Source organism: Trachemys scripta, chromosome 21, assembly GCF_013100865.1.
Source record: "Trachemys scripta elegans isolate TJP31775 chromosome 21, CAS_Tse_1.0, whole genome shotgun sequence".
NCBI lineage: Eukaryota > Metazoa > Chordata > Testudines > Emydidae > Trachemys > Trachemys scripta.
Genome location: NC_048318.1, coordinates 6,168,844 through 6,192,461, shown reverse-complemented (window position 1 = coordinate 6,192,461; position 23,618 = coordinate 6,168,844). Strand labels below are relative to the sequence as shown.

Here is a 23,618-nt window from a genome sequence, read left to right as displayed (position 1 = left end):
TAGTATTGCAACTTTTTTTATGGAAGGGGCCCCCGAAATTGCTTTGACCCAGGCCCCCTGAATCCTCTGGGCAGCCCTGGTCCATCTTTCTCTTTGGCTGATTTGATTTGGCAAGAGTTATGTAAATTCTGTGCACACTCAGCTGGTGATGAATGGATGGCAATATCTAGATTTACATTTCAATCTTATCCTCACTAAGACCAAGTGGTTTAATTAGTCTCACAATACAGAGCATGTACTCATATGAATCAGCTTTGGAGCAGTAAAGATTATTCCCTTTTTTTTTTCAAAGCTTTCAGAAAGCAAAGCTATCTTAAGAAATCTGTACCAGTAGACCACCTATTAATTGAGGGCCATCGTGCCAACTTCTAAGTGGTTGTTCCCAGCGAGTTGAATCATTTGCCTTCAACATGTAGTTGACAGCTTCATCCAGATTACTAGCTTGGATCATTCCCTTTGCTTTCCGAAGTATGGATAAAAGAAATACAAAAGAGCTCCAATGTACACAATAAAGCTTTCGTTATTTCACTCATTGGTCAGGCCATGAAACCATGTACATGTGCAGTTTCAAATAAACGTGCAATTGAAGTGTCTGCGTGCTGTTCGTATTTGGCTTTATACTGAATTGTCCAATTTCCAGACGCAGCATGTTAAAATAAATTAGTCAATTTTTATGCCTTTAACTTTTCTCTTTAGAATGAGTAATGAAATGGTCAGCAAAAAAAGGAGGGAAAATCCAGCTCTAGCTCTGAAGTGCTGCCTCCCTGACACGAAACTGTTTCTATTCTTTGCCACTAAGGGTACGTCTGCACTACAAAAACAAACAGAAAAACACGGAAGCAAGTCTCAGGGCCCAGGTCAGCTGACTTGGGCTTGCACCATGGGGCTAAAAATAGTGTCGATGTCCCTGCTTAGGCTGGAGCCTGGGCTCTGAAACCCAGTGAGAGGTGTGTCTGAGCCTGGGCTCCAGTCCAAGTGGGAACATCTGCTCTGCTGTTTCTAGCCCATAGCGCAAGCCTGAGTCAGTTGACCTGGACTCTGCAAAACACAAAAGCCCCAACAGCAAGTCTGTCATTTATCCTAGAGCCGGGTTATTTACCCATAATTGAACACCTTATTGCCAGAAATAAACAGGCACTGGCTGGTCTTATTAGCCACTCTGAGACCCGGCAAACTTGTACCAGCATTAGGCTGCTTAGGGGACTGCTTTCAGTTGCATCTCTGGTCAGACCTAGAGCAGTAATATACAATATTGGCCAGCTAAACCAGGCTCTTATTAGACAGAAAACAAAAGGAGGGAGAGAGAGAGAGAGAGGAAAGAGAAGAAATAAAGTGGGGGAAGGAAAAGGCCATCAGGGTGAGCCATGGTGGGACAGTGTCTGACTTCCCAGATGGTATTTGGGGTTGTGGAGCTGGAGGAGGAGAAGGTGGTGGTGGTTAGGTCTTTCTCTGGCCTGGTCTAGTTGGGACATCTTGAAGGCTCAGAATGATGAAGGTACAGAAAGGGGTCATGCTGGATCCCGGGGTCCCAGGAGACAAGGGGGGTGGCAGCCATCATGGTGAAGCTTGCTCCTTCCTTTTCTCCAATCAGCAGTGTTGTGGTAGCCAGCTTCCCACCCTCAAGTCTTTCTGAGGACCCCAAAATGGAGTGATAAGCTTAGTAACCTATCCCTTCATTGTATTGTCCAACAATGCTGCCTAACTTCCAACATACTGAACTTTGATTCATTGATTTCTGGTCCCACACTTATCTTGTTAAGATCATGCCTGGTAAACGCAGTCCTTGAATTGTATCAGGAAACCTTTATGTAGGTCTTTGTCCTCCTTTGCCCCTTTTCCCATCAGCATTTATGTGATTAGAAAACTTCATAAATGTTTGTACTCACTGTTCCCACAACTGAGCTCACAATTAGGGTCAATTTTTAGGCCCAATGACTCTAAGTGCTTTGGATGATCAACAGCAAGGAATATTATATGGTGCAAGTCTCAGACATTTCCAAAGCTTTGTCTATGCCATGAAATTTCTTGCCCATTTTTCTGCCGTTGTACAGAGTTAGATGCAAAAAGAATAAAAATGCCTCTGGCCTGTCTGCAATACAGTTCACACCATTGGAATTACCACTGGCACTGCCTGAGTGGTAAAGGCTATTTAAACCTCCAGCAAGAGGGGGGAGCAATAAATGTGCCGCTTTAAGATGCGACTTTTTAACTTCACCCCGGCTTCCCTCTCAGGCTTGTTTGACAGAGGGGATGATCCTGCACAGTTACGGCATGCTGCTTCCCTGTGGGGTAGACCAGTTCCATGGCACAGAGTACGTATGCTGCCCTCAGACAAAAATTGTGGATGAAGCTCTTTCCAAAGAGGAAGAGGACGAAGATGAGGATGAAGATGATGACTACGACCTTTATAAAAGGTAGAGCTTCTGATCACTTCGTAGAGTCTGGGTTAATGTCTTTGGTTACGTAGATTGTAAGTCCCTCAGGGAAGGAACAAATCTTTTGTTCTGTTTGTACAGCGCCTAGCACAATGGGTTCCGGTCTCTGACTAGGGCCACTAGGCGCTACGGTAATACAAGTAACGATGGGGCCACTGGCTCGTTGTTACTAGGAGTGATTCCCTCATGGGCGGGGATGGCAAAGAAAACTTTTTCTGTTCCTGGATTCAGAGGAAGGGAAATATTATGGCAGTGAAGAGGTCTTGCAGTTCACAGGAGGAAAAATGAATTCACGGCACTTCTCTGAAATGAGTGGAGCACCTCCATCCATAGCCACTCAAAAATGGCTGGCTGCTCTACCAGATGCTTGGCTCCAAATGCTGTAGCCTTTAGTTTAGGTAAGGAAGGCTAATTGGAGGGTGTGTCTTTTTTTTTTTTTTTTTAAATCCCTTCGAGCTAGTGGCTGAAAAGCTATGGCTCTACTAGGTGTATTTGTAATGAACATCTGTAGCTGCTGCTGATTGGGTGAACAACGGTCGGTACATTTATACTCCCACCTCTCGTGCTTCTAAGATAAATGAAAAGAGAATCATTATTCTTGTACATCAAAGGTTGGCTGCAAAGTGATTAGCATGAACTTTCCCTATTAATTGTATCCCTCTAGCGAGTTCCCAACAGAGCCAGATGTGGAAGACTTCACAGGCACAGCTGTGGAGGAGGATGAGGAGGAAGAGGATGAGGAAGAGGAGGAAGTGGTGGAAGATCGGGATTACTATTATGATAACTATAAAGTAGATGATTACAATGAAGAGACCCCTACTGAGTCCAGCAATGACAGGTCTCTTTCTGAAAAGGAAATAATTAGTGATATGAAAGGTAAGTCATACTCCACAGCGTACATGACTCCTGGCTCCCTCAGGCTGGCTGTCCAGTTGATCTTGTTACCTCTGCATCGGTGATAGTGCTTTCAATCCATCCAACAGATTCCACTGCGGAGGCCTTAATTGCCAAATAGGTCATCAAAGAAAAGCTGATGCTTATGTTTCAAAGATTGAAGGTGACACGAACTCTCTAGAGCATGGCCCATATGTTGCCACTTAATGGTAGTCTTGTTGGCAAAAAGCCCATAGAACTGGCACATGTGTTGGCTGGCACATAGAACAAGTATTTCCACCCAGGTGCAGTGTTGAGTGAGGAAACAGTACTTGCATAGCCTAATTTTGGGAGAGACTATAGACCATCTTGGGGCACTAAGCTGACTGGAATATCTCCCTAGGTTTGAGTGGGCCAGCTTTGATTTGTCTCTTCTGGAATCCATGTTAGAGAAAACTAAAACTGTTGGGCCAGGGTCTCATCTGATGTAAACTTTGAGTATAATGGAGCTACACTGATTTACACCAGCTCAGAATCTGGCCCCTTTACCTTGAACAAAATGTTTCCAGTAGTTGTTTCCTTTCCTGCTCTATTTTAAACAACCCAGCTCTGCATAAAATCCTTCTCTTCCTTAGGGAAACTGAACCCAGTCCAACCAACCACACCTCTTTATCTAAATATTTGCTGTCGCTCTTGTCAGGAGCATCTGCCAACTGTGTTGTGATTCCATGCTGTAAATTGTCTTATATTTTGAGTGCCTATCTGCAGAGGGAGGGGGCAAGAGTGAAATTCAATTAACTACAGATGACTGAGTCACTGCTAGCAGTTCGTGTCTTGCGGGTAAAACTCTTGCTGGTAACGTGCCAGTGTGCTGCAGATAATTTCACCGAAACAGTACTTCGATTTGTATATGTGGGGTTATCGGACATCTGCTGATGTTAAAATAGACTTGGAACAGGATGACCTGTGTAGCTGGCTAGCTTCTGAGAGGTGTCTGTTCCAGGGATACCCAATTTATTTCCCTCTACAGTGCTTCAAAGAAACAAGGAGGCCTGCTGTAACTGTAGTCCAGTCCTCTTCAGAATGGCTAAATTGTTACTAACCTATACAGCAGATCTGCAATCCTGCATCTAAACAGCCACTTGTGCTGACTGCTTACTGCAGAGATGTCCATTTCTGTGTAAAATGCTGTAGCTGTAATAGTTGTCTTGAATTCTCCTGCTTAGTCCCCAGGCTTTTTAAAACTCTAAAATCCAGCTGCTGCTATCCTCCAATGACCTGTTCCATGTGTATAGCCTGCGTTTTCTGCTTGCTTTTATACCTGTGCTGCTCTGAATTCAAGCTTCCATCCAAACAAACTGCAGTGGAATATGTCTTTCCTGTCGAATATCTCATGCAGCACTGAAAGGCTTTCCTTCCATCAAATCTTAACCATTTTAAACAGTGGAAGCTCTGTCATTGGGGCGCATGGGGGATGGCCCCACAACCTCTGAAATGTATCTATAGCCCAATTCAATGCTCGGCTCCGCCTATTTGGTTTAAAGAGAATAGCTCTTGCAGATGAAGGCTCCGTGTTGGGCCAATTGCTCCAGTGTTCCAGACTGTGCATTGCTCGTGCTCTAAAACAGCAGCAGTAGCAGCACTGCTCTGGTAGCCTCAGCAGAACACTGAGAGGCACTTTCAAAAGTGCCCCCCAAAAAGCATGTTGTAGAGTGAGGCAAGGAGCAGTGCCACAGCAGAATTTCTCACCTAGAGCCAGCAGTGACTTTTAAATCGCTTAGCAAAGCCTGTACTCCTCACTAGCTGATGTTCTAACCCGTCTCCACACAGCTGTCTGCTCCCAGGAGGCGATGACAGGTCCCTGCCGGGCTGTGATGCCTCGTTGGTACTTCGACCTATACAAGAGAAAATGCATTCGCTTTATATATGGAGGCTGCGGAGGCAACAGGAACAATTTTGAGTCAGAGGAATATTGTATGGCTGTGTGTAAAAAGATGAGTAAGTCCTGCCTGCCACTGGCCCTTTTGCAGCAAGCCACTGTCCTGTCTGGCATTTGGTGTTTCCTCCTCCTTGCCTAAGTCAAGTGAGGATACATGTGTAGCCCGTCCTGTTGGTTCTGGTGTTTGCAGCAGTTCTGTGTGTCCTTTTGCAGCAGTCTCCTCTTGTCTCTGTGCTTCTCTAGTTTTTTTAGGTTAAAATTCCTTCCTGCAGCAAGGGAAAACTGGCTTCTCAACATGTACTGTCTGTCTCTCCAACCTAAGCCCACACTTGGCCTGCAAACTTAATGAACACAGCGCTCAATTATCCTCTTCTAGATTTGTAGCAGGGACTGGGAAACTTCTTTAATCTCTATTCTTGTTATAAAACTCCTCCATTTGTTCATTCACCCAGCTGGTAGCGACTTCTTGCCTTCCCCAGTCAGAGTATCGTGTATCTGTTCAACCAATCACTCTGGCAATGTAGATTGTTTGTTAGTCAGAATTCTTCTGGTAGGAAGTTTTTCTTACTGGTGCACTTTGGAAAATCCTCACTAAAGTAATGCAGAATTTTGGTTCCCACCTTCTGCTCCATTAGAAATATGAAAAGCAATTTAATCCTTGTCTTTGATAGCTTGAGGTTGTTGGCATCCGTTTCTGCTGGCTTTTATGGCAGATGATAAAACTACCAAAAACATTTTAACCTCCTTATTAATCTTATTGTTGAACTCCAGCACTTCCACTTCAGCTGCTGTGAAAGCCCTTTGAAAGGCTTTTTGTGTTATCTGGGGCTTGGCAGTCTGTCTATACAGCCATAATCCTGTTTACAAAATGAGTTTCATGCAAGTGCATTAGATTGGGCTGATCTGACTGAAGTGGTGAAATAAAAGCTGCGGCTGTCAGGAGCTTTTTTGTACAAAAGTTTGTCCTGTCCCAGAGGGATTTGGGGATGGAAATTGAGGTCTCCATTTCAGCGATGCTATGAGCAGGCCCAGGATACAACATGTATCTGGCCATGGCACTTACACGCAGAAATAATGCCTAACAGTCTTGCCAACATTTCACCTAATAATTGTCCCCATTGGACTGGGAGGTTGTGGATTCAGGTGCACACTGGGACTAAATCTCCTATCCAATGGTGATGCTGAAGTGCAGGCTGAAATGAGGCCTGTGCTGTTTGAGGTTTGCAATCTCTTATATTAGATGTTAAGCAGAGGGCCGGCCGGCCTGCCTGTATTTTAAGGCAGGCCAGTTTGTTGTGCCCCACTTAAAAATAAATAAGGGCTAACCCAGTGTTCCTGTCCTTCACCCTCTCCACACCCCCATTTCACCCCACAGGCTCTAAGATCAAGGTTGTGTATGACTGAATAGGCAGTAGCTGCCATGCTTGGCATGGTCCATTTGGGAAGGGCTTTGTGGTGTATGACTTCATATCCGGATCCTCCATGTAATTGCTCCTCTTGCCAAATTTGACTGCTTTAAGAAGACGGGAGACTTCCTTGCTTTCCAGTTGATTGGACAAGTTGAAGTCATCTTGCTGAACCTCCTCCTGTTGCTGTCTTGTCTCATTCCATTGCCCGTTAGTCCTGCTTGGTGCATCTTGTAGGGCAAGTAGGATTGAGGTGTGTAAGCCCTTGCTCCATGGGAATGGGTTGCTCCTTTAATATTTCTGTGGGGGATTCCCTGTTGTGATCGTGGAGTTTGCTGATGCTGTTGAGCCTGTTTGTCAGTGAGCAGCAAATGCAGAAAATGTCATATTCAGGCAGAGACAAACTGGCGTGGCAAGGAAGAGAAAGTTCTGTGTTCTGTAGTCCTAGCGTAGCTCTGTTGCTGGGTAACACTTGCCTCAGAATTAACGTGAAGACTGGACAGATGCTGGTGGCCCCAGTGCATTACTGTGTGTGTGTGTGTGTGTGTGTGTGTGTGTGTGTGTGTGTGTAATGTTGTAACTTACTGATGTTGTGCAGCAAATTGGCAATTTAGTGATACCAAAATGAAGTCCTGGTAGGTAGTGGTTCAACACACTGTTTGACAGAGGGTGAACTCTGCAGGTGTGAAGGTGCCTCTCCCTCCCCACCCCTTGCAACCATTATCACAATAGGCTAACCCAGGACTGTAGAAATTGTCTGAGCTGCTCACTTTCTCTTTCCAGTTCCCCCTACTCCTGTACCCACTGATGATGTGGATGTGTATTTTGAAACCCCAGCCGATGATAACGAGCACGCCCGCTTCCAAAAAGCAAAGGAGCAGCTGGAAGTGCGACACCACAACCGCATGGACCGGGTGAGTGTCTCACGTCATCTCGTTCATCTGAGCTGCACGATTGCTGCCTGTCTTCTACTCTACAGATCAGTGGCTAGCCAGACTTACCTTGACCATTACCTTCCCTGTTGCTTTTGCAACATGAGCGCGCAGCTTTGTGGCTGGGGGTTTGTTTTTTTTTTTTTTTACGTTCACCTTCTAGGTGTTGGGACAGAAGTCAGTAAGAGTAACAAACTGGCTGCCCTTTTGGGGTTAGATGCTAAGATTAGACCCTGGGTTGGTTAGAAACATCTGTTAGTGATTATGGGTGTTCTGATACAGCAGTCTTGTTAGGCCTCTGATTCTAGTACAGCATTGCTAGGTATTAATCTCACCATGTGTGCATGTGAAAACAAGTTAGTCCAGAAATACATACATGAAATAAGTTTCTGTGCCTTGCTGAACTATTCTCTCCTCTGCCTGCTTAGGTGAAAAAGGAATGGGAGGAAGCAGAATATGAATCCAAGAATCTTCCTAAGGCGGAGAGGCAAACTCTCATTCAGGTAAGAATTGAGACATCTAAAACGGGGAGCTGATTCTGTTCCCAGAGGTTCAGTGCCTGGCATCTATCCTCACCTGAGTAAGCTAGATAGCTTGTCAGTGTTCAAAGCCAAAAGCACAGTGAGTGAAAAGCAGTCCTTCCCTTAGTCGGGTGAACATCTAGTAGAGGGAGACTTGACTCAATTGCATCTTTTGGTCTGAAAACTGGAAATAGTGCTATGTACTACCAGTTTCTCTCCCCTCCACCACTAGCAGGAAAGTAGCAGGACCATCAAGCATGTCAGCAGCCCTGCCAAAAGGGATCTCTAAACCTCCTGCGTTTGTTTTGCTCAGCTGTGCTTGCAAACGAACCCACAGCCCTATTCAGTCTGGGTCTGACATTCTCTGTGGACACAGGTTTCCTATTTGTGCAGATCTAGTGAAAACCCATGAGGCTGAAAATAAATAGCTTCCTTGCAAACTGCTGAACTCCAGTTTTGTGAGAACGAAATCTCAGTGGAGACCTAGGGTTTGTGATGGGTGTAGAATCTTCCAACAGTTGGCTGTCGTAAACTCGCACTAGGCTAAGGACCGCTGTTTTGTTTTCTCTTAGTCGGCTAAGGCCTCTTTCTCTAGTGTGGGCTGTTCACATGGTTTTGTATCTTCTCTCTACCAATTTTATTCCTAGTTTGGGAAATAGTTTATTTCTTGGTTTCTAATGGCACATACCAAAACTTAAGTGTTTCTACTCTGGTCCATCATGGTGGTAATATGCATAGCGTTGACAATGGTTTACTACTGCCAGGGAGCTCGCTCTCTAATACTTTCAGTACCTATAGGTGGACAGATGCTAGATCTGGTGCCTTTCATAAAATTAAATTAATAGCTCTACAAGGGAAGGAAGTGGTGGTATCCCCATTTTATACAAATGAGGGACAGGTGGATTCTTAAATTGTCAGATCTGTACTAGAGCTGAAATATGATCCAGATCATCTGATTCCAGACCGGATGCTCTAGCTGCAAGACCCCTGCCTTCTCCACAAACAATTTAAACTGTTTGTGAAGTACATTTGAAAGGCATAAGGACTATCATTTTAAACAGCACATTTGAAGTCAAAATCAGTATTCTGTGTCCTTCTCTCCTTACTGTTAGATGCCTTGGGCAGGGAGTGTGGGATGGGACCGTCTCAGTACACTAAGGAATTAGAGTAGGCGTCCTTGCTAGGTTCATTCCTCTCTGTTGCTACAGCGCTGTAGCAAACTTACACCAGCTCTGTTTCTCTCCTTTCCAGCACTTCCAGGCAATGGTTAAATCTCTAGAGAAAGAGGCAGCCAGCGAGAAGCAGCAGCTTGTGGAGACTCACCTGGCTCGAGTGGAAGCTATGTTGAATGACCGCCGTCGGATTGCCTTGGAGAACTACTTGGCTGCCCTGCAAGCTGACCCACCACGAGTGAGTTGTGTGGGAGCATTTGAGAGTGACGTGAACAGTGACCACCTGGGCTGAGGTGGGGAAGACTGGAACGTGGGGGCATGGGTTAGCATGCTGTGAAAGCAGACTCTTAAGAAGCTGTGCCAAATCATGGTACCAAAGACCTATCAGCAGAGCATCTAAACTCATGAAGTGCTCTGCTTACTGTCTAGAAAACTGCACTTAGTTCTCTCTGCAGTTGTACTTCAGGCATAGCTGTTTGTGTCCAATACACTTACCGTAAAAGGAGATTAGCTGAGAGATTAGAATAGATGTTCTGTCCAGTACTAAAACAGAGTAGATAATTTTAGATATATATTTCAGTGTAATTGTTGGATGGGAATCCTGTTTTGTGCCACCAATAGAATTTTAACTCCTTAAATTCTGCAGCCCCACCGCATCCTCCAAGCCCTGAAGCGTTACGTCCGTGCCGAGAACAAGGACCGTCTGCACACTGTCCGCCATTATCAGCATGTCCTGGCAGTTGACCCAGAAAAGGCTGCACAGATGAAATCTCAGGTACAAAAGAATGTTTCAGTCAAGGGAACATTGTTACTCTTGGAGACTCTCTCTAGAAAAGCCTTTCACAGAAGCTATTCCATCTCCAGCTAGTTAGCCAATTAGCATGAATACCTTAGTAGCTTAACATCTTTGTGCACTGAAGAGGAACTCTCATTTCCCATTTTGAATGCATGCTGGCTGGTGCTAAAGATGCTCTCCTTACAGCTTTCCTTAGCACCTACCCGAATGTTAAATACTTACTATCTGAACAGGACCCTGGAATAGTCTACAGTTTAGCCATCCATTATCCACAACATATGGCCAGTTCAACTGTTAAGTAGTTTGTACAATATCTGCCCTTCAGCCCTTAGTAACTTCTGTGGTTTTACATTCAAAAATTTGTTAGAGTAATGCTGAAGGCCCAACCAAGATCAGAACCGTATTGTGCTAGTTCCTGTACATGCATATAGTAAAAGACTGTCCCTGCTCCAAAAAGTTTACATATGCTTAGACGAGACAAGGTGGGGGAGGAGAAACAGGCACAGAGAGAGAAACTGATGTGCCAGAGGTTCAGGATGGAACTGAAAATGGAACCCAGGCCTCATGAGCCCCAGTCCTGTGCCCTAGCCACTGGACCATGCTGCTGTTCCTCTGATGCTGTGTGAAACGCCCACACAAACGAAAGGGAACAGGCTGCATTGGGGAGACGGCGATACTGACTACGCAGTACGCTGTCAAAGGCACAAAATAAAGAAACCAGTATCTTTCATTAGTGTCTCTAATAGTAACCTGAGGTTTTATTTGTAATAATGCAAGGCAACATTTCAGAGAGAAGCGTGGGCTTTGGGAGTGAGACTAGGACTGGGGCTTATCCCTTATCTGGTTTCATTAACTTCAGAGTCCATCACCAGCAATTCAAATCAGCCTGAACTTTTGTCTTTAGATCTTTCTGCCTCAAGCTGTTCCCTCTCTGTTGATTTAAACCAGAGGTGGGCAAACTCCGGCCTGTGGGCCCATCCTGCCTGGCCCCTGAGCTCCCAGCTGGGGAGGCTAGTCCCCAGCCTCTCCCTTGCTGTGTTTCTTCTCTCTCTCCCCCCCCACCCCCCCCACAGCTTCAGCACGATGCACCACCTGCACTCTTAGCGGTGTGGCTGGCTCCAGCCGGCCATGCGGCTGAGAGCTCCTGCCGCTCTGAGCAGCATGATAAGGCGATGTGGGGGGGGGGGGGGTTGATAAGGGGCAGCGGGTTTGGGGGGGCAGTCAGGGGGCAGGGAGCAGGGGGTGGTTGGATGGGTGGTGGTGGTTAGGGGATGGGGAGCCGGGGCAATTGGATAGGCGTGGGATTCTTGGGGGGAGGTGGGGGGGGTGTCAGGACAAGGAGCGGGGGCTTGGTTGGGTTGGGGGCAGGGGCCAGGCTGTTTGGGGAGGCACAGCCGTGCAGTTTTGCAACCCCAATGTGGCCCTCGGGCCAAAAGTTTGCCCACCCCTGATTTACACACATTAGACAGGGTTCTAAAATAAATACTCAGGGACTGGGAGCTGTCTCCTAATGAAGAATATCTAGTACCCTTGTCGGAGACAGCCCAGTATATCAAATACACGCCCCCTGACTCCTTTGTTCTTGTGCTGCCAAAGCCCCACAGTGGAGTATGTGAACTGTAAGCTTAAGCAAAGACCTAAACAGCCCTTAATTCATTCTGAAGGCTTCAGTGTCAACAAATTGACATGTGAGGAATGTGGGTGGTACAGTTCAATTTCAATTCGCTTTGCTTTTCAATGCACTTTAAGCTTCTCAGTCGATTTGCTTGATTGACAGGTGGCCACATGTAAAATTAAATTGCTTTCATCCTGGTTTTTAAAGGTCAGATTCACTTCTGACTATAAAAGCAGGTCCATTCAACTCATTAATTTTCTTCAACATTTGGCAGTCCATATTAATGGTTTCTCTAGTCCACATGATCCCTGATCATGTATCACCCTCTGTAGGTGAAGTTTGGAGTTACTGTTAAATTTAACATGAGCTAATGGGATGAATTGAGGCTATGTACAATGTGACCCAATTTTCAAATGATGGCAGTGAACTGCTGCATATAGGCCTGTGTATTGGGTTGAGAAGTGCATAAAATGCCCCATGTCCTTGTTTGAAAATTGGGCTTATTGAGTAACATGTGCTGTCTCTGAACTTACACTTACTAATAGATCGATCTACTATGTGGGTGATGAGGGGAGCTCAGAATTCCACTAGAAGAAAGTTTAAACCATGGCAGTTTCATGACTTGTAAAGCAGCAGCATGATCAAGACCCTGTTCTACCCAGAAGCTGTGTGTAGACTCAGTATTGTATTGCCAAAACCATGCTTTTTGTTTGGCTTGCAAACGTTCTCGCCATCCTTTGGGTCTGCACTCAGGTGCAGTCTGTTGGAACAGAGGCTCTTCCCTGTACACCTTAGCACACTTAGAGGTCTCCACTGCCAGAGAGAGGCAGGGTTTTCAATTAACTTATTGTCTGCAGTTATAAGAAACAATATTTAATATTGACCATAGTTAATGTATATCAGAAGCATCAATTGGTATGCTTCTGGGGAAAAACTGATTGCAGCAGAGGCCAGGGAGGAATCCCACTTCCTACAGCAATGTGCATATGGCTTGTTTGTTGCTTTATGTGGAGGCTGCCTTCCTCTGAAGCATGGTATAAGCCAGTGCCACAGTTGGGATATCTGACTTGATAGACCGATGGACTCAGTCTGATCTCTTAGGGCAAATCCGGTGTGGTACTGTTTCTGTAAGATAATGATACTACAGATGTATTACCTTCAATGGCTCTTAAATTGGCCCTTTTGTGTTGTCAGGTGATGACACACCTCCACGTGATTGAGGAGAGGATGAATCAAAGCTTATCTCTGCTCTACAAGGTACCGTATGTGGCTGAAGAAATCCAGGATGAGATCGGTTAGTATCTCTCTATGCTGGTGTTGATACATTAGGACAGCCCTCCCCCCCGCCCCACAATAGCAAGCCCACATTTCTTAGGGCAAAGTGTGCCCCAGAAAGATCATTGTCTAAGAGATTCAAATCACCAGGGCCTGATGAAGTGCCTCCTAGAATACTCAAGGAGCTGACTGAGGAGATACCTGAGTCATTAGCAACTATCTTTGAAAAGTCATGGAAGACGGGAGACATTCCAGAAGACTGGAAAAGGGGCAAATATAGTGCCCATCTATAAAAAGGAAAATAAGGATAACCCAGGGGATTACAGACCAGTCAGTTTAACTTCTGTACCTGGAAAGATAATGGAGGAAATAATTAATCAATCAATTTGCAAACATCTAGAAGATAATAAGGTGATAAGTAACAGTCAGCATGGATTTGTCAGGAACAAATCATGTCAAACCAACCTGATAGCTTTCTTTGACAGGGTAAAAAGCCTTGTGGTTGGGGGGGAAGCAGTAGATGTGGTATATCTTGACTTTAGTAAGGCTTTTGATACTGTCTCGCATGACCTTCTCATAAACTAGGGAAATACAACCTAGATGGAGCTACTATAAGGTGGGTGCATAACTGGTTGGAAAATCATTCCCAGAGAGCTGTTCACAAATGCTGGAAGGGCATAATGTGTTGGGTCCTGCAGGGATAGGTTCTGGGTCCAGTTCTGTTCAATATCTGCATCAATGATTTAGATAATGGCATAGAGAGTACCCTTCTAAAGTTGGTGGACTATACCAAGCTGGGTGGAGTGGCAAGTGCTTTGGAGGTTAGAATTAAAATTCAAAATGATCTGGACAAACTGGAGAAATGGTCTGAAATTCAATAAGGACAAATGCAAAGTACTGCACTTAGGAAGGAACAATCAGTTGCACACATATAAACTGGGAAGTGACTGCCTAGGAAGGAGTACTGCGGAAAGGGATCTGGGGGTCATAGTGGATCCACAAGCTAAATACGAATCAACAGTGTAACGCTGTTGCAAAAAAAGCAAACATCATTCAGGGATGTATTAGCAGGAGTATTGTAAGCAAGACACACGAAGTAATTCTTCCGCTCTACTCCACGCTGATTAGGCCTCAACTGGAGTATTGTGTCCCGTTCTGGGCACCACATTTTCAGGAAAGATGTGGACAAATTGGAGGAAGTCCAGAGAAGAGCAACAAAAATGATTAAAGGTCTAGAAAACATGACCTATGAGGAAAGATGGAAAAAATTTGGGTTTGTTTAGTCTGGAGAAGAAGACCGAGAGGGGACATAATAGTTCAAGTACATAAAAGGTTGTTACAAGGGGGAGGGAGAGCAGTTGATCTTAACCTCTGAAGATAGGACAAAAAGCAATGGGCTTAAATTGTAGCAAGGGTGGTTTAAGTTGGACATTAGGAAAAACTTCCTAACTGTCAGGGTGGTTAAGCACTGGAATAACTTGCCTAGGGAGATTGTGGAATCTCCATCTGCGATTTTTAAGAGCAGGTTGGACAAACACCTGTCAGGGATGGTCTAGATAATACTTAGCCCTGCCATGAGTGCAGGGGACTGGACTAGATGACCTCTCGAGGTCCCTTCCAGTTCTGAGTCTATTCTCTAGTTCAACCACAAGTGATCTGGCTGATGCAGGCATTGAATGGTAAAAATTCTGTCTTATGCTATATAGGAGACCAGCTGTTGTAAAGGTCCCTTTTGGCTTTAAACTGTGAGGCTATAAAAGTCTACAAAAATTTTGCAATAACTCTCAAGTCTCCTTTCTTCCCTGCCCCTGGGTAAAAAGGAGATCAGTGAGTACAAGCAGATCCCTGCCCTATATCTGAGTGTCAGACTCTGTCTCATTTACCCCCACCCTACACTCCTTAGCTCAAACGTCTCTTGGTTCAGCTTGTGCCACTGCCTCTAGCCAGTGTTGATAGCTCAGGATGGTGATCCTCCTTCAGAGTTGACACAAGTCTTAAGTCTGACAACCCACAGGAAAACCAGCTTCCCTCACTGCCCCGTAACTACATTTAAAGGATCATGCACCCCTCCTTTTCCCCCAGCTGACTCAGTCTATCTGTACTCGATCTCTTTTATTCAAAGTCTACCACTCTTCCATAAGCACTCGGCTACTACACTGATGGGTACCAATATGAAAATCTAGGTAGACCTTGTGGGAGAATTCTAATCTTAAGCAATGCAAGGTGTTGAAACAAGGGGACACAAATTGGCATGGTCTAAAGAACAAACATTAGCTGGCTGAGTTATAATCCTAGTTCTGGTGCATTGTAGCTTCCTTAAGGACCAGCTGCATGCTGCTGCTACACAGCACATTACCAAAATAGCAGGAGTTTTCTATAGGGCAAAGAGGAAGCTATTGCCTTTCTAAAACCCTGGCCATACAGAAGATGATTCAAACATTCTTTGAGAGAGGCTAGGAAGTATTCAGGTTGGTTCAACTTAGTTTCCCATTGCAGACATTCATGCTGCAGCCTCTGCAAACTAGGGTCTCTGTGTGTCACAGTCCCTATAAAAGACTACCAGCTAGCACCACTGAATTCTGAGAGGAGCAAAAATTGTTGTTCTCGGAACCAATGAGGAGTTCTAGCAACTGCATGCAGTATAGGAAACAGTTTCTTCCTCCTCTTACTCCTCTCCCTGGCTGCTTGTTGACCCTTACAGATGAACTGCTTCAGGAGCAGCGTGCTGACATGGACCAGTTCACATCCTCCATCTCAGAGTCCCAGGTGGATGTCCGAGTCAGCTCTGAGGAAAGCGAAGAGATACCCCTCCAGGAGGGGAAACCCTTCCGTCCATTCCAGGTGAAGACCTTCCCAGCCTTGCCTGGAAATGAAGGTACGTAGAGCCAAAAGTGTGCATTGGTTTTAGGGAACCTGAACACGTTCAGCTTAAACTGACATCAGAGCCCATGCAATACAATGTGCTCTATCCCCCTGTGAACCTTCAGGGCTGAAGCAATTGCCCCAGAAATGCAGAATTACGCATGAGAGCACTACTGTCAAAGCTGCCTGTATGATGTAAAACCTAAATAGGGTCCTAAGCTGTCCATCTCATCAGATGCTCTGCTGGTTTGGGACAGCGCCAGTGCAGCTAGTAATCTGCAATCCCTAATAGCCATTTTAGTTTGTCCTTCATTCCGATGCTGTTGGCCATTTCCGAGGTTCTATTAATTTCCCTTTGCAGGGTGTACTAATTTGCTTTTTTGCTTGATTCTGGAATTCTTTCTCTAACCAAAATGCTCCAGTGTAACATTGAACTGTGTTGCCAAAAACTGCTGCAGAGCTATGGGGGATTCTTTTTAATCAAAGGGTGTTGACAGCTGGCATTTGTGTGGCATTTTTTAATATCTTTTTAAAATGCTTGAACAGACTAAGCTATAACAAAGCTGTAAAATAAAAGCTTTATCCAGGGTCCGTCAGAAATCACGCACAAGCCTTTTTTCCTTTCTCTCTTAATCTCCTTTTTCTGCTATTTTTGTTTTTGTTTTCCCTCCTGCTAGATCCTCAGCCGGATTTGTACCATCCAATGAAAAAAGGTTGGTTCTAAGCTGCTCCCTCAGTGTCTCCCATCACTCCCCTACCTTTACAGTGTTTGGTAGCTTCATTTTTAGTTTCACCATCTCACCTTCTTCTCACCTTCCTTCTCTCTGTGTAGATGACCAGGGCTGACTTAGCCATGCCCTGTTTTGCTAAAGAAACAGGTTAGTTTGACTGCATCAGTGACCTTTTGCCAGCCTATCGCAGGGATTCTAGGAATGCATAATTAGTTACTTTGCCCCCCCAAAGCAATTTAGGTTTAGCAGTGCCCATGGGAATTGTGTAGCAGTTTACACCATCTTATTTTGACAAATGTTTAGCACTGGGTCAAAGAAATTTGACTGCACGGAAGGTAAATCCAAATACAGACTCTGTTTCGTGTTCTGTAGTGTCCCTCCTATCTGGTGACAGCACTAAGACAGGAGTGAGCAACTCTGGAGAGAGGGTGAGGAATCACTCTGGCACTCAAACAATACCCAACAGGGCATGTATCTAGTGGGACCCAGTACCATGCAGGCAAATGATTCATTCATCCACTCTGCTTTATAGTATCCTTTGCATCTTCCGTTTTTAACATCTAGAATTTCTTTGAACAGTTCTCACTGTTCATCTATTTCTGCTTATAGGTGTACCAACATTGCTAGCTCTTGCTTAATTTGTGTAGCAAAGGACTCTGGCTGAAGGGGGATTGACTGGGCTGTAAGGGAGGTGGAGAACTGACACTAAACCAATTGCTTTAATTTGTTAAATACTATAGAATCCGACGTGGCTTGTCTACTAGTCTGTGTGTGTTTTCTCTAGGAGAAGGCAAGTCTTGTAGTAAAGTTTGTGTATGAAGACCTTTGCCATTTAATTGTGCTCATGTAGCATGCTGGAAGTGATCCCGTTTGCTTCAACTTGCTTTTGATTCTAAATTTGCTGCAAAATTTCCACAGGGGAGAACTTTTTTTTTTTTTAATTGTTTTTAGTAAACACACAAGTTACTGTTGTAGTCCAAAGGCTGGATGGCTTGCAACTCGGTTCATTTTTGAATATTTATTTAACTGCAACCGAAGTGAGCTCCATTCGTGGTCTGGAACAATTGGCAGCTGACTGTGGACATGGTACTTTCACATGGATTTCAAGAAGCGAAGAACAGGCCAATCTTTTCCCGTTTAAGTAAATAGCAAAGCTCCCCCTGACTTCAGTGCCAGAGGATCAGGGCCTACATTCTCCCTCTTTCAGGATATTCCATAAAAAGCTGCTGTTTCCCAGGGATGTATATAATCTAACCAGCTGCATCTCTGAGCTCTAAGAAGGTGGGGCTATTTAACAGGGCACAGCACTATACCAAATGGCAACAGCACCTGAATTCCCAGCTTAGGGTCTGCTATGTTGGCTCCTTAGAATTGGGCAGAGCAGCCACAGGCCAGGGTTGACCAGATGCTTCTCTAGAAAGACTTGTGGTTAGTCTCTCCAGAAACTCTAAACCATTGACTTTCACAGCAACGTGACCCACGTGTGCAGCCCTGGGAAGTGACAGGCGACTGTCGCTGTGCCCAGAATCTGAATGTCTCCAAAGAAGCATCTGGGGAAAGGGATGCAATAAAACCCCAGCCGCTCCTTGCTGGAGTGAGGCATTAGTTTCCTTGGCATTTTCAGGCAATAAAAGCTGTCACGGTGAACGCTTGCCCTGGAGCCAACTCTCCTTTCCTCCCCCTCGGAGAACTTGCAACAACTCCAGCAGCGAATATAATGCATTAGCCAGGCTGCAAGCTCAGCAATTGCAGAGAGGTGCGTTCAGCTAATTAGAAGTATTAAGTGCTGTATGTAATATTTTCCCCACATGCCTCTCTCTGAAACTGGAGGCTCAGCTGAGTTTGGCTTGCAGCCCCATTGTCCCCTTTGCTTTGTCATAGGTGTTGTGAAGGACACTTGTTTGGCATGCCCTGATATTTGATGCTCGCCATCTCCCAGGTTGTTAGCTTAGACCTAGGTTGTGTTGCATCAGCCTTTTCTGTTGTTGATCTGATCTATTTATAAAAGCTCCAGATCAAACTGTTTATGCAGAGCAGCCTGTTGTTAATTGATGTTCTCCTCCTTTGCAGCCCACACTAGATTTCAGCCCAGTCATGGATGAGTGATATTCTGATACAAGGACTTAGCTTATCCTTTTCTCCTCCCTTTCTCTGGGATTGATCGCTTTTGGGCCTGTGCCAGTGACGGGACAACAGCTCGTTACAGAGCTGTGCTGGGTGACCTTGCGACTCCTGTTCCTGAGGCACTTGCTGATGTGCTTGATCTTGACAGAGATGGTGCTGACCATGCTGTTGTGTAAAGTGCTCCCTGTGCACTGTTCATGGAGAGGAGAGTGTGTTCTGCCTTCCTGGAGTCATGATGGTCAGCGATGTTCTCCTCCGCTCCCTTTCTTTGTTGCCATAACAGGTTTTTTTATAGCAGAATAGTTGTGGTTTTACACTCCAACACCTTTTTGTGCATCCTCCCCGCTCCAGTCACACCCACCACATTTGTCGTCATCAACCAGGAAACCCCCAAATCGTTTCACTGTAGCTTAGCACGAGCTGCTCCCCCTCCCCCCCCCCCCGAAACATAGCATGAAGAAGGGCTAGTAATTGGCAGCCTGTGCTCTGAATCTCACTAGCAGCAACAGCCCTGCGGAGAGTAGGCAATCTTTCCTAGTTGCCACTAAGGTCTGAGTGACGTCTGCCTACATCTAACGTAATACTTAACATTTTTGGCGTAGGTTCTGGCATAGCTGATCTGGATGGACTGATCGGGGCTGAAGAGAAAGTGATTAACAGCAAGAACAAAGTGGATGAGAATGTGGTAAGCCCTCTGCCTGTATTTTCTAAAGCACAATCTGACTTGGAGACTAATTAACATTAGTGGCTTATTTCCATGCCTTTTTCCTGCTCACGTAATGTCAGTGTATTCATTATCCATATGGTGCAGGGGAGTTGCGGTTTTCTGACTAACATAGTTTCCTAATACTGTTTAGTGTTGCAAGTGTGGGAGGACAAGGGAAGGGGGGAGATCCAGATCCCCAGTTGTAGAATGACTTGAAGTGTCTGGTTTAGAAATGGCTTCCCTAGATAGAAACCAGATCTCTTTGATAGACAATGAAACCTGCTGAAGACCCACCTTTGTTAGGCAGCCGCCTGTCTTAAGACCACATCAAATGTACTGAATGCTGTTCTGCTCCACCTCTGCTATAAGACCACATCTACTAAACAGCTGATGGTTTTGGTGACCTTTTTCAGTGGTTTAACAGGCTTTGCTGTACATTAAAACTGAAAGACAGTTACAGTGACACAGTAGATACACTGTTTACCGGTAGGATTGGTTCCATCTTCAGTGGAATGAATGAGTTGAATTCTAGTTGCAGCCACCTGGGTAAAATCAACACTGGGGTTTGACTTCTAAATTCATTTTAAAGCCAGGAGGATAGATTTATGTAACACAGCTGATGTGCCCAAAGCAAATGCCTGCAGTTGAACAAAGGTCCTTGAGATATTCTCAGCTTGGCCTCAGGTAACTATTCCTGCATGTTGTGGCACCAGCACAGTGACTATAAATGGCTGCTGGCTATCCCCTTCTTATGAGAGGGTGAGAAGATGGTGGGGATAGCAGAGTTGAGTGGCTGTTGACCCAGCAGAAGCACTCTGCTGCATTGTGCAGAAAAGGTCTCTTCTCCAACCGTGCGATCCTGTGCCTGTTGTTCCTGGCTCCTTGTATAAAATGCCTTCGTGACTGTTTTCAGGTAATTGATGAAACCCTTGATGTGAAGGAAATGATTTTCAATGCAGAGCGAGTCGATGGACTGGTGGATGAGCCGGTATGTATGTGGCCACCCAAAAAAGGGAATAGCCGTTAGCGAATCCCAAAATCAATTTCAACGTCTGGTGTTTGTGTCTCCACTTACTCTGAGACGTCGCTAAAGTTTTGGGAATGGCGGAACCCTGCTGACACCTTGCAGGGAGTGGCATTGCTCTGATTTATTCCCTAGAACTACAGTTCTAAGTAGCTACCAATAAAGAGGATGACACTGACTTGTTTAAAAATGCCTTGTGGGACCCATAAGCAGCGTGGGTCAGCATCTTGTGGGAAACCGTTTGAGTTAGATTCCCTTTTTACCAGGCAGGGAGATGTTAAATATTCAGGCTGCCAAGCATAATCACTCATGTCTCCATATCACAGATGGTTTAAGACCTTATTGGTGGCTACTTCCTAGGGTGGCATTTAAGTCTCTCCTTTCCCACCCCCTCCTCTTTCTCTGCAGGATAATGAGAGTTCCCTTCGTGAGGACTTCAGTTTGAGCAGCAGCGCCCTCATCGGTCTCTTGGTGATTGCAGTTGCCATAGCCACAGTCATAGTCATCAGCTTGGTGATGCTCAGGAAGAGGCAGTACGGGAGCATCAGCCATGGGATTGTGGAGGTGAGACACTGCTTCTGCTCTGCTAACTGAGCAGGGGAACTGTTAGCATTGCGTTCGCTTGTGATGCTCACACCCCTGTGGGCAATAGCCTCTGATTTAAGCATCTCCGCACCTACAGGGTTGTGGCTTATGTCTTAGCCTGCAGGTATCTTTTTCATTAGTGTCATGTTGGGTAAACTCTTACACTTAACAGTTGTATTCGCTCATCACCAAGAATTCAACTCAGTGTTCTTGTCTGGCTGAAGATGGGATTTGGCATTAAATGAGCTTTCAAGTCTAAATCTTGAGCCAGGGACTAAACAGGTCTGATCTATAGTAATTCACCCTCCACACAATGTAGCAACTGTTACAGTGCATGGAACTGGGAAGCAGCAGCAGCAACTTGGTTTTATCCTAGCCGTAATGGTGACTTAGCGTGGCGGCAGATGGGCTGCTTTACCTCTGTCCCCAGCATGTAAAATTCGGATCTGTCTCACATGGGCATGAGGGTCATATTTGTAACATGCTGTTTAAGTGACCTAAAGAAACATCCTTCTCTGTCCAGTGCTCAGTCCGGAGCAGAGGACAGGCAAGAGAAGGCTTTGATAGCTAGGCAGCTGGTTCTGAAACAACGAAAACTGAGTTTTTCAGCTACCGCACCACTTGTCAGGGAATAATAAACAAGCTGCTTCCCGTGGCTGATGGCATTTGTTACATCTTGCTACCTATAGTTCTAGCACCTTCCCAACAGCCATAGTTGCAAAGAAGTTAGACCTGCCAATTGCTGTGGGGACTCCATTGACTTTGGTAACTGTCTGGTCTCTTTAAGGTTGACCCAATGCTTACCCCAGAGGAGCGGCATCTGAACAAGATGCAGAACCATGGCTATGAGAACCCAACTTACAAATACCTGGAGCAGATGCAGATTTAAAGGATCTGAAAATGCAGCAGCCCTGACCAGCAAAGGGGCAGGGCAGGGAGGGCCAAAATGGTCCAGCGTTTTGGATCGACTGCTGACCAACAGTTGCTTCAAGAGGACTTCATCTTACATTCAGAACTCCTGGATCATTAAGACTATAATTACTACTGTAGAGTTGCAATTTCCATTCTTTTAAATGGGTGAAGAAATGATAATATAACAATATATGATATATAAATCTTCTTAAATGGGAAAAATGGATCTATTGCAGATATTTGACTGAGATGTAGTTTTTCTTTTTTAAAAAATTAATCTGAAATCCCCGGTTCTGTTTTTGTCGTCTGATACAAGCACTATATATATATAAATGGGAAATGTTGATTTTTATTTCCGATAGACCACTTGTATATTGAAGGTCATTTGTACCAGCCACATTGTATAAAGGAGACACTTGTGGCTCTTTGGTCATTTTGGCTTTTATATATAAAGCAGTATTCCCTTTTTTTTTTAAAGTGAATTTTGCCAGAAGTTGCAAAGAGATTAAATAGGGTTAGGAGCTGTGAGAACATAACTAAGGGTGCAATTCAAAAAGATTGTTAACGAACAGCTTTATAAAAATCCCCTGCTGCCTGCCAGTGATCTGTGCACTTCTGCGGCATAGCGGTGTGGTTTCTAGGAATCTAGACTCCCTGGAGGCAAGGAGTTAAAAGGCTTCTAGCATCTTTGTTTATAGCCATTCTAGTGGAATGTTAGAACATGGTTGTTCTGGAGTCTGCACATTCCCCTTATCTTCTGAATTCAGTCTTGCTGTACAGTTGGAAGTCTTTGATATTGAATTTAAATCCCTCCTTCTGATCCTCTAACCTTCAGTGCCCATCTGGCATTAGCAGTGCCCTGTTGCTACTACTTTGTAACTTTCTCCAGTCCACCTTCCCCCCCCTACCACATGGTAAGTAGTCTCTAAATTGAGGTTTTGGAGCTCTGCATCTCTTTCTGATGAGGCTGGGCTGTTCTGGAGTTGTGTGCATGCTCAGAGAATGCCCAAGCTTTGCAATAATCAAGCATCTGGGGAGCTGAATAACGTGGGATTTTACTTTAAGTTAGGGGTGGGTGGGGGGAAGAGAGAGGAAATGGATACTGTCTATTTTACAAAAAACTGGATGCATAGACCATGAGGAGAGCAGTGGGGTGTTGTTCCATTCACCATCATGTCTTTGTAATGCTTGTATAGTTGATGTTAATGCTCATGGCTTTTTTTAAATCTGGAGGTTCTGGTAACCTGTGGTGTATTTTTTCTATTTTCCTGTGACTTTGTTTTCCTTTTCCCCCCCCCTTCCATGTCTCTTCCCACTATGCACAGATTTAACTTAACCTGCAAACTCCTTAATGTGGTCTGTGGGGAATGTACAAAGTTTAAACACATCAATAAACACTTTAACTTCCAGATCAATTCCTTTCTTTATTCATGGGCATTCAGGTTCTTTTGTCTTTTCCCTCCTTGCCCTTGTCAAAGCCCAGGGGAGTTTTTCCCTTTTTTTGCACACCTACAGCTCCAGGTCATAGTTAGTCCTTGAAGGAAAGGACTGCTGCTCACTGCTATTGAGGGGGAAGTATTCTCCCCCTGCCCCTCCACCACAAAGAGCATCCACCGCACACTTGGCCCCTGCTAACCTTTGTGGAGGGAAGGGGACAAAAGCGATGTAAACCAACAGTGAAGACTACTCTCTAGCTGTCTATCTTCAGGC

General features: G+C 45.0%; 1 protein-coding gene across 4 annotated transcripts in view; it reads left to right on the top strand.

Moving 5' to 3' along the window:
* APLP2 (amyloid beta precursor like protein 2) overlaps positions 1-23,319 on the top strand; it is a 69,684-nt gene extending 46,365 nt beyond the window's left edge. Inside the window, exons 5-18 of one of the 4 annotated variants that reach the window (XM_034754409.1) lie at positions 2,233-2,414; positions 3,100-3,311; positions 5,139-5,306; positions 7,437-7,567; positions 8,014-8,088; positions 9,358-9,516; positions 9,925-10,053; positions 12,884-12,983; positions 15,666-15,839; positions 16,504-16,539; positions 19,284-19,366; positions 20,301-20,375; positions 20,820-20,975; positions 21,784-23,319. In XM_034754409.1, the coding sequence (XP_034610300.1) occupies positions 2,233-2,414; positions 3,100-3,311; positions 5,139-5,306; positions 7,437-7,567; positions 8,014-8,088; positions 9,358-9,516; positions 9,925-10,053; positions 12,884-12,983; positions 15,666-15,839; positions 16,504-16,539; positions 19,284-19,366; positions 20,301-20,375; positions 20,820-20,975; positions 21,784-21,885 (1,782 nt within the window). In that variant the 3' untranslated portion in view covers positions 21,886-23,319. The remainder of the gene's footprint in view (positions 1-2,232; positions 2,415-3,099; positions 3,312-5,138; positions 5,307-7,436; positions 7,568-8,013; positions 8,089-9,357; positions 9,517-9,924; positions 10,054-12,883; positions 12,984-15,665; positions 15,840-16,503; positions 16,540-19,283; positions 19,367-20,300; positions 20,376-20,819; positions 20,976-21,783) is intronic. The other 3 variants (XM_034754412.1, XM_034754411.1, XM_034754413.1) reach the window with 3 other exon arrangements.
* Positions 23,320-23,618: the final 299 nt, after the last annotated feature.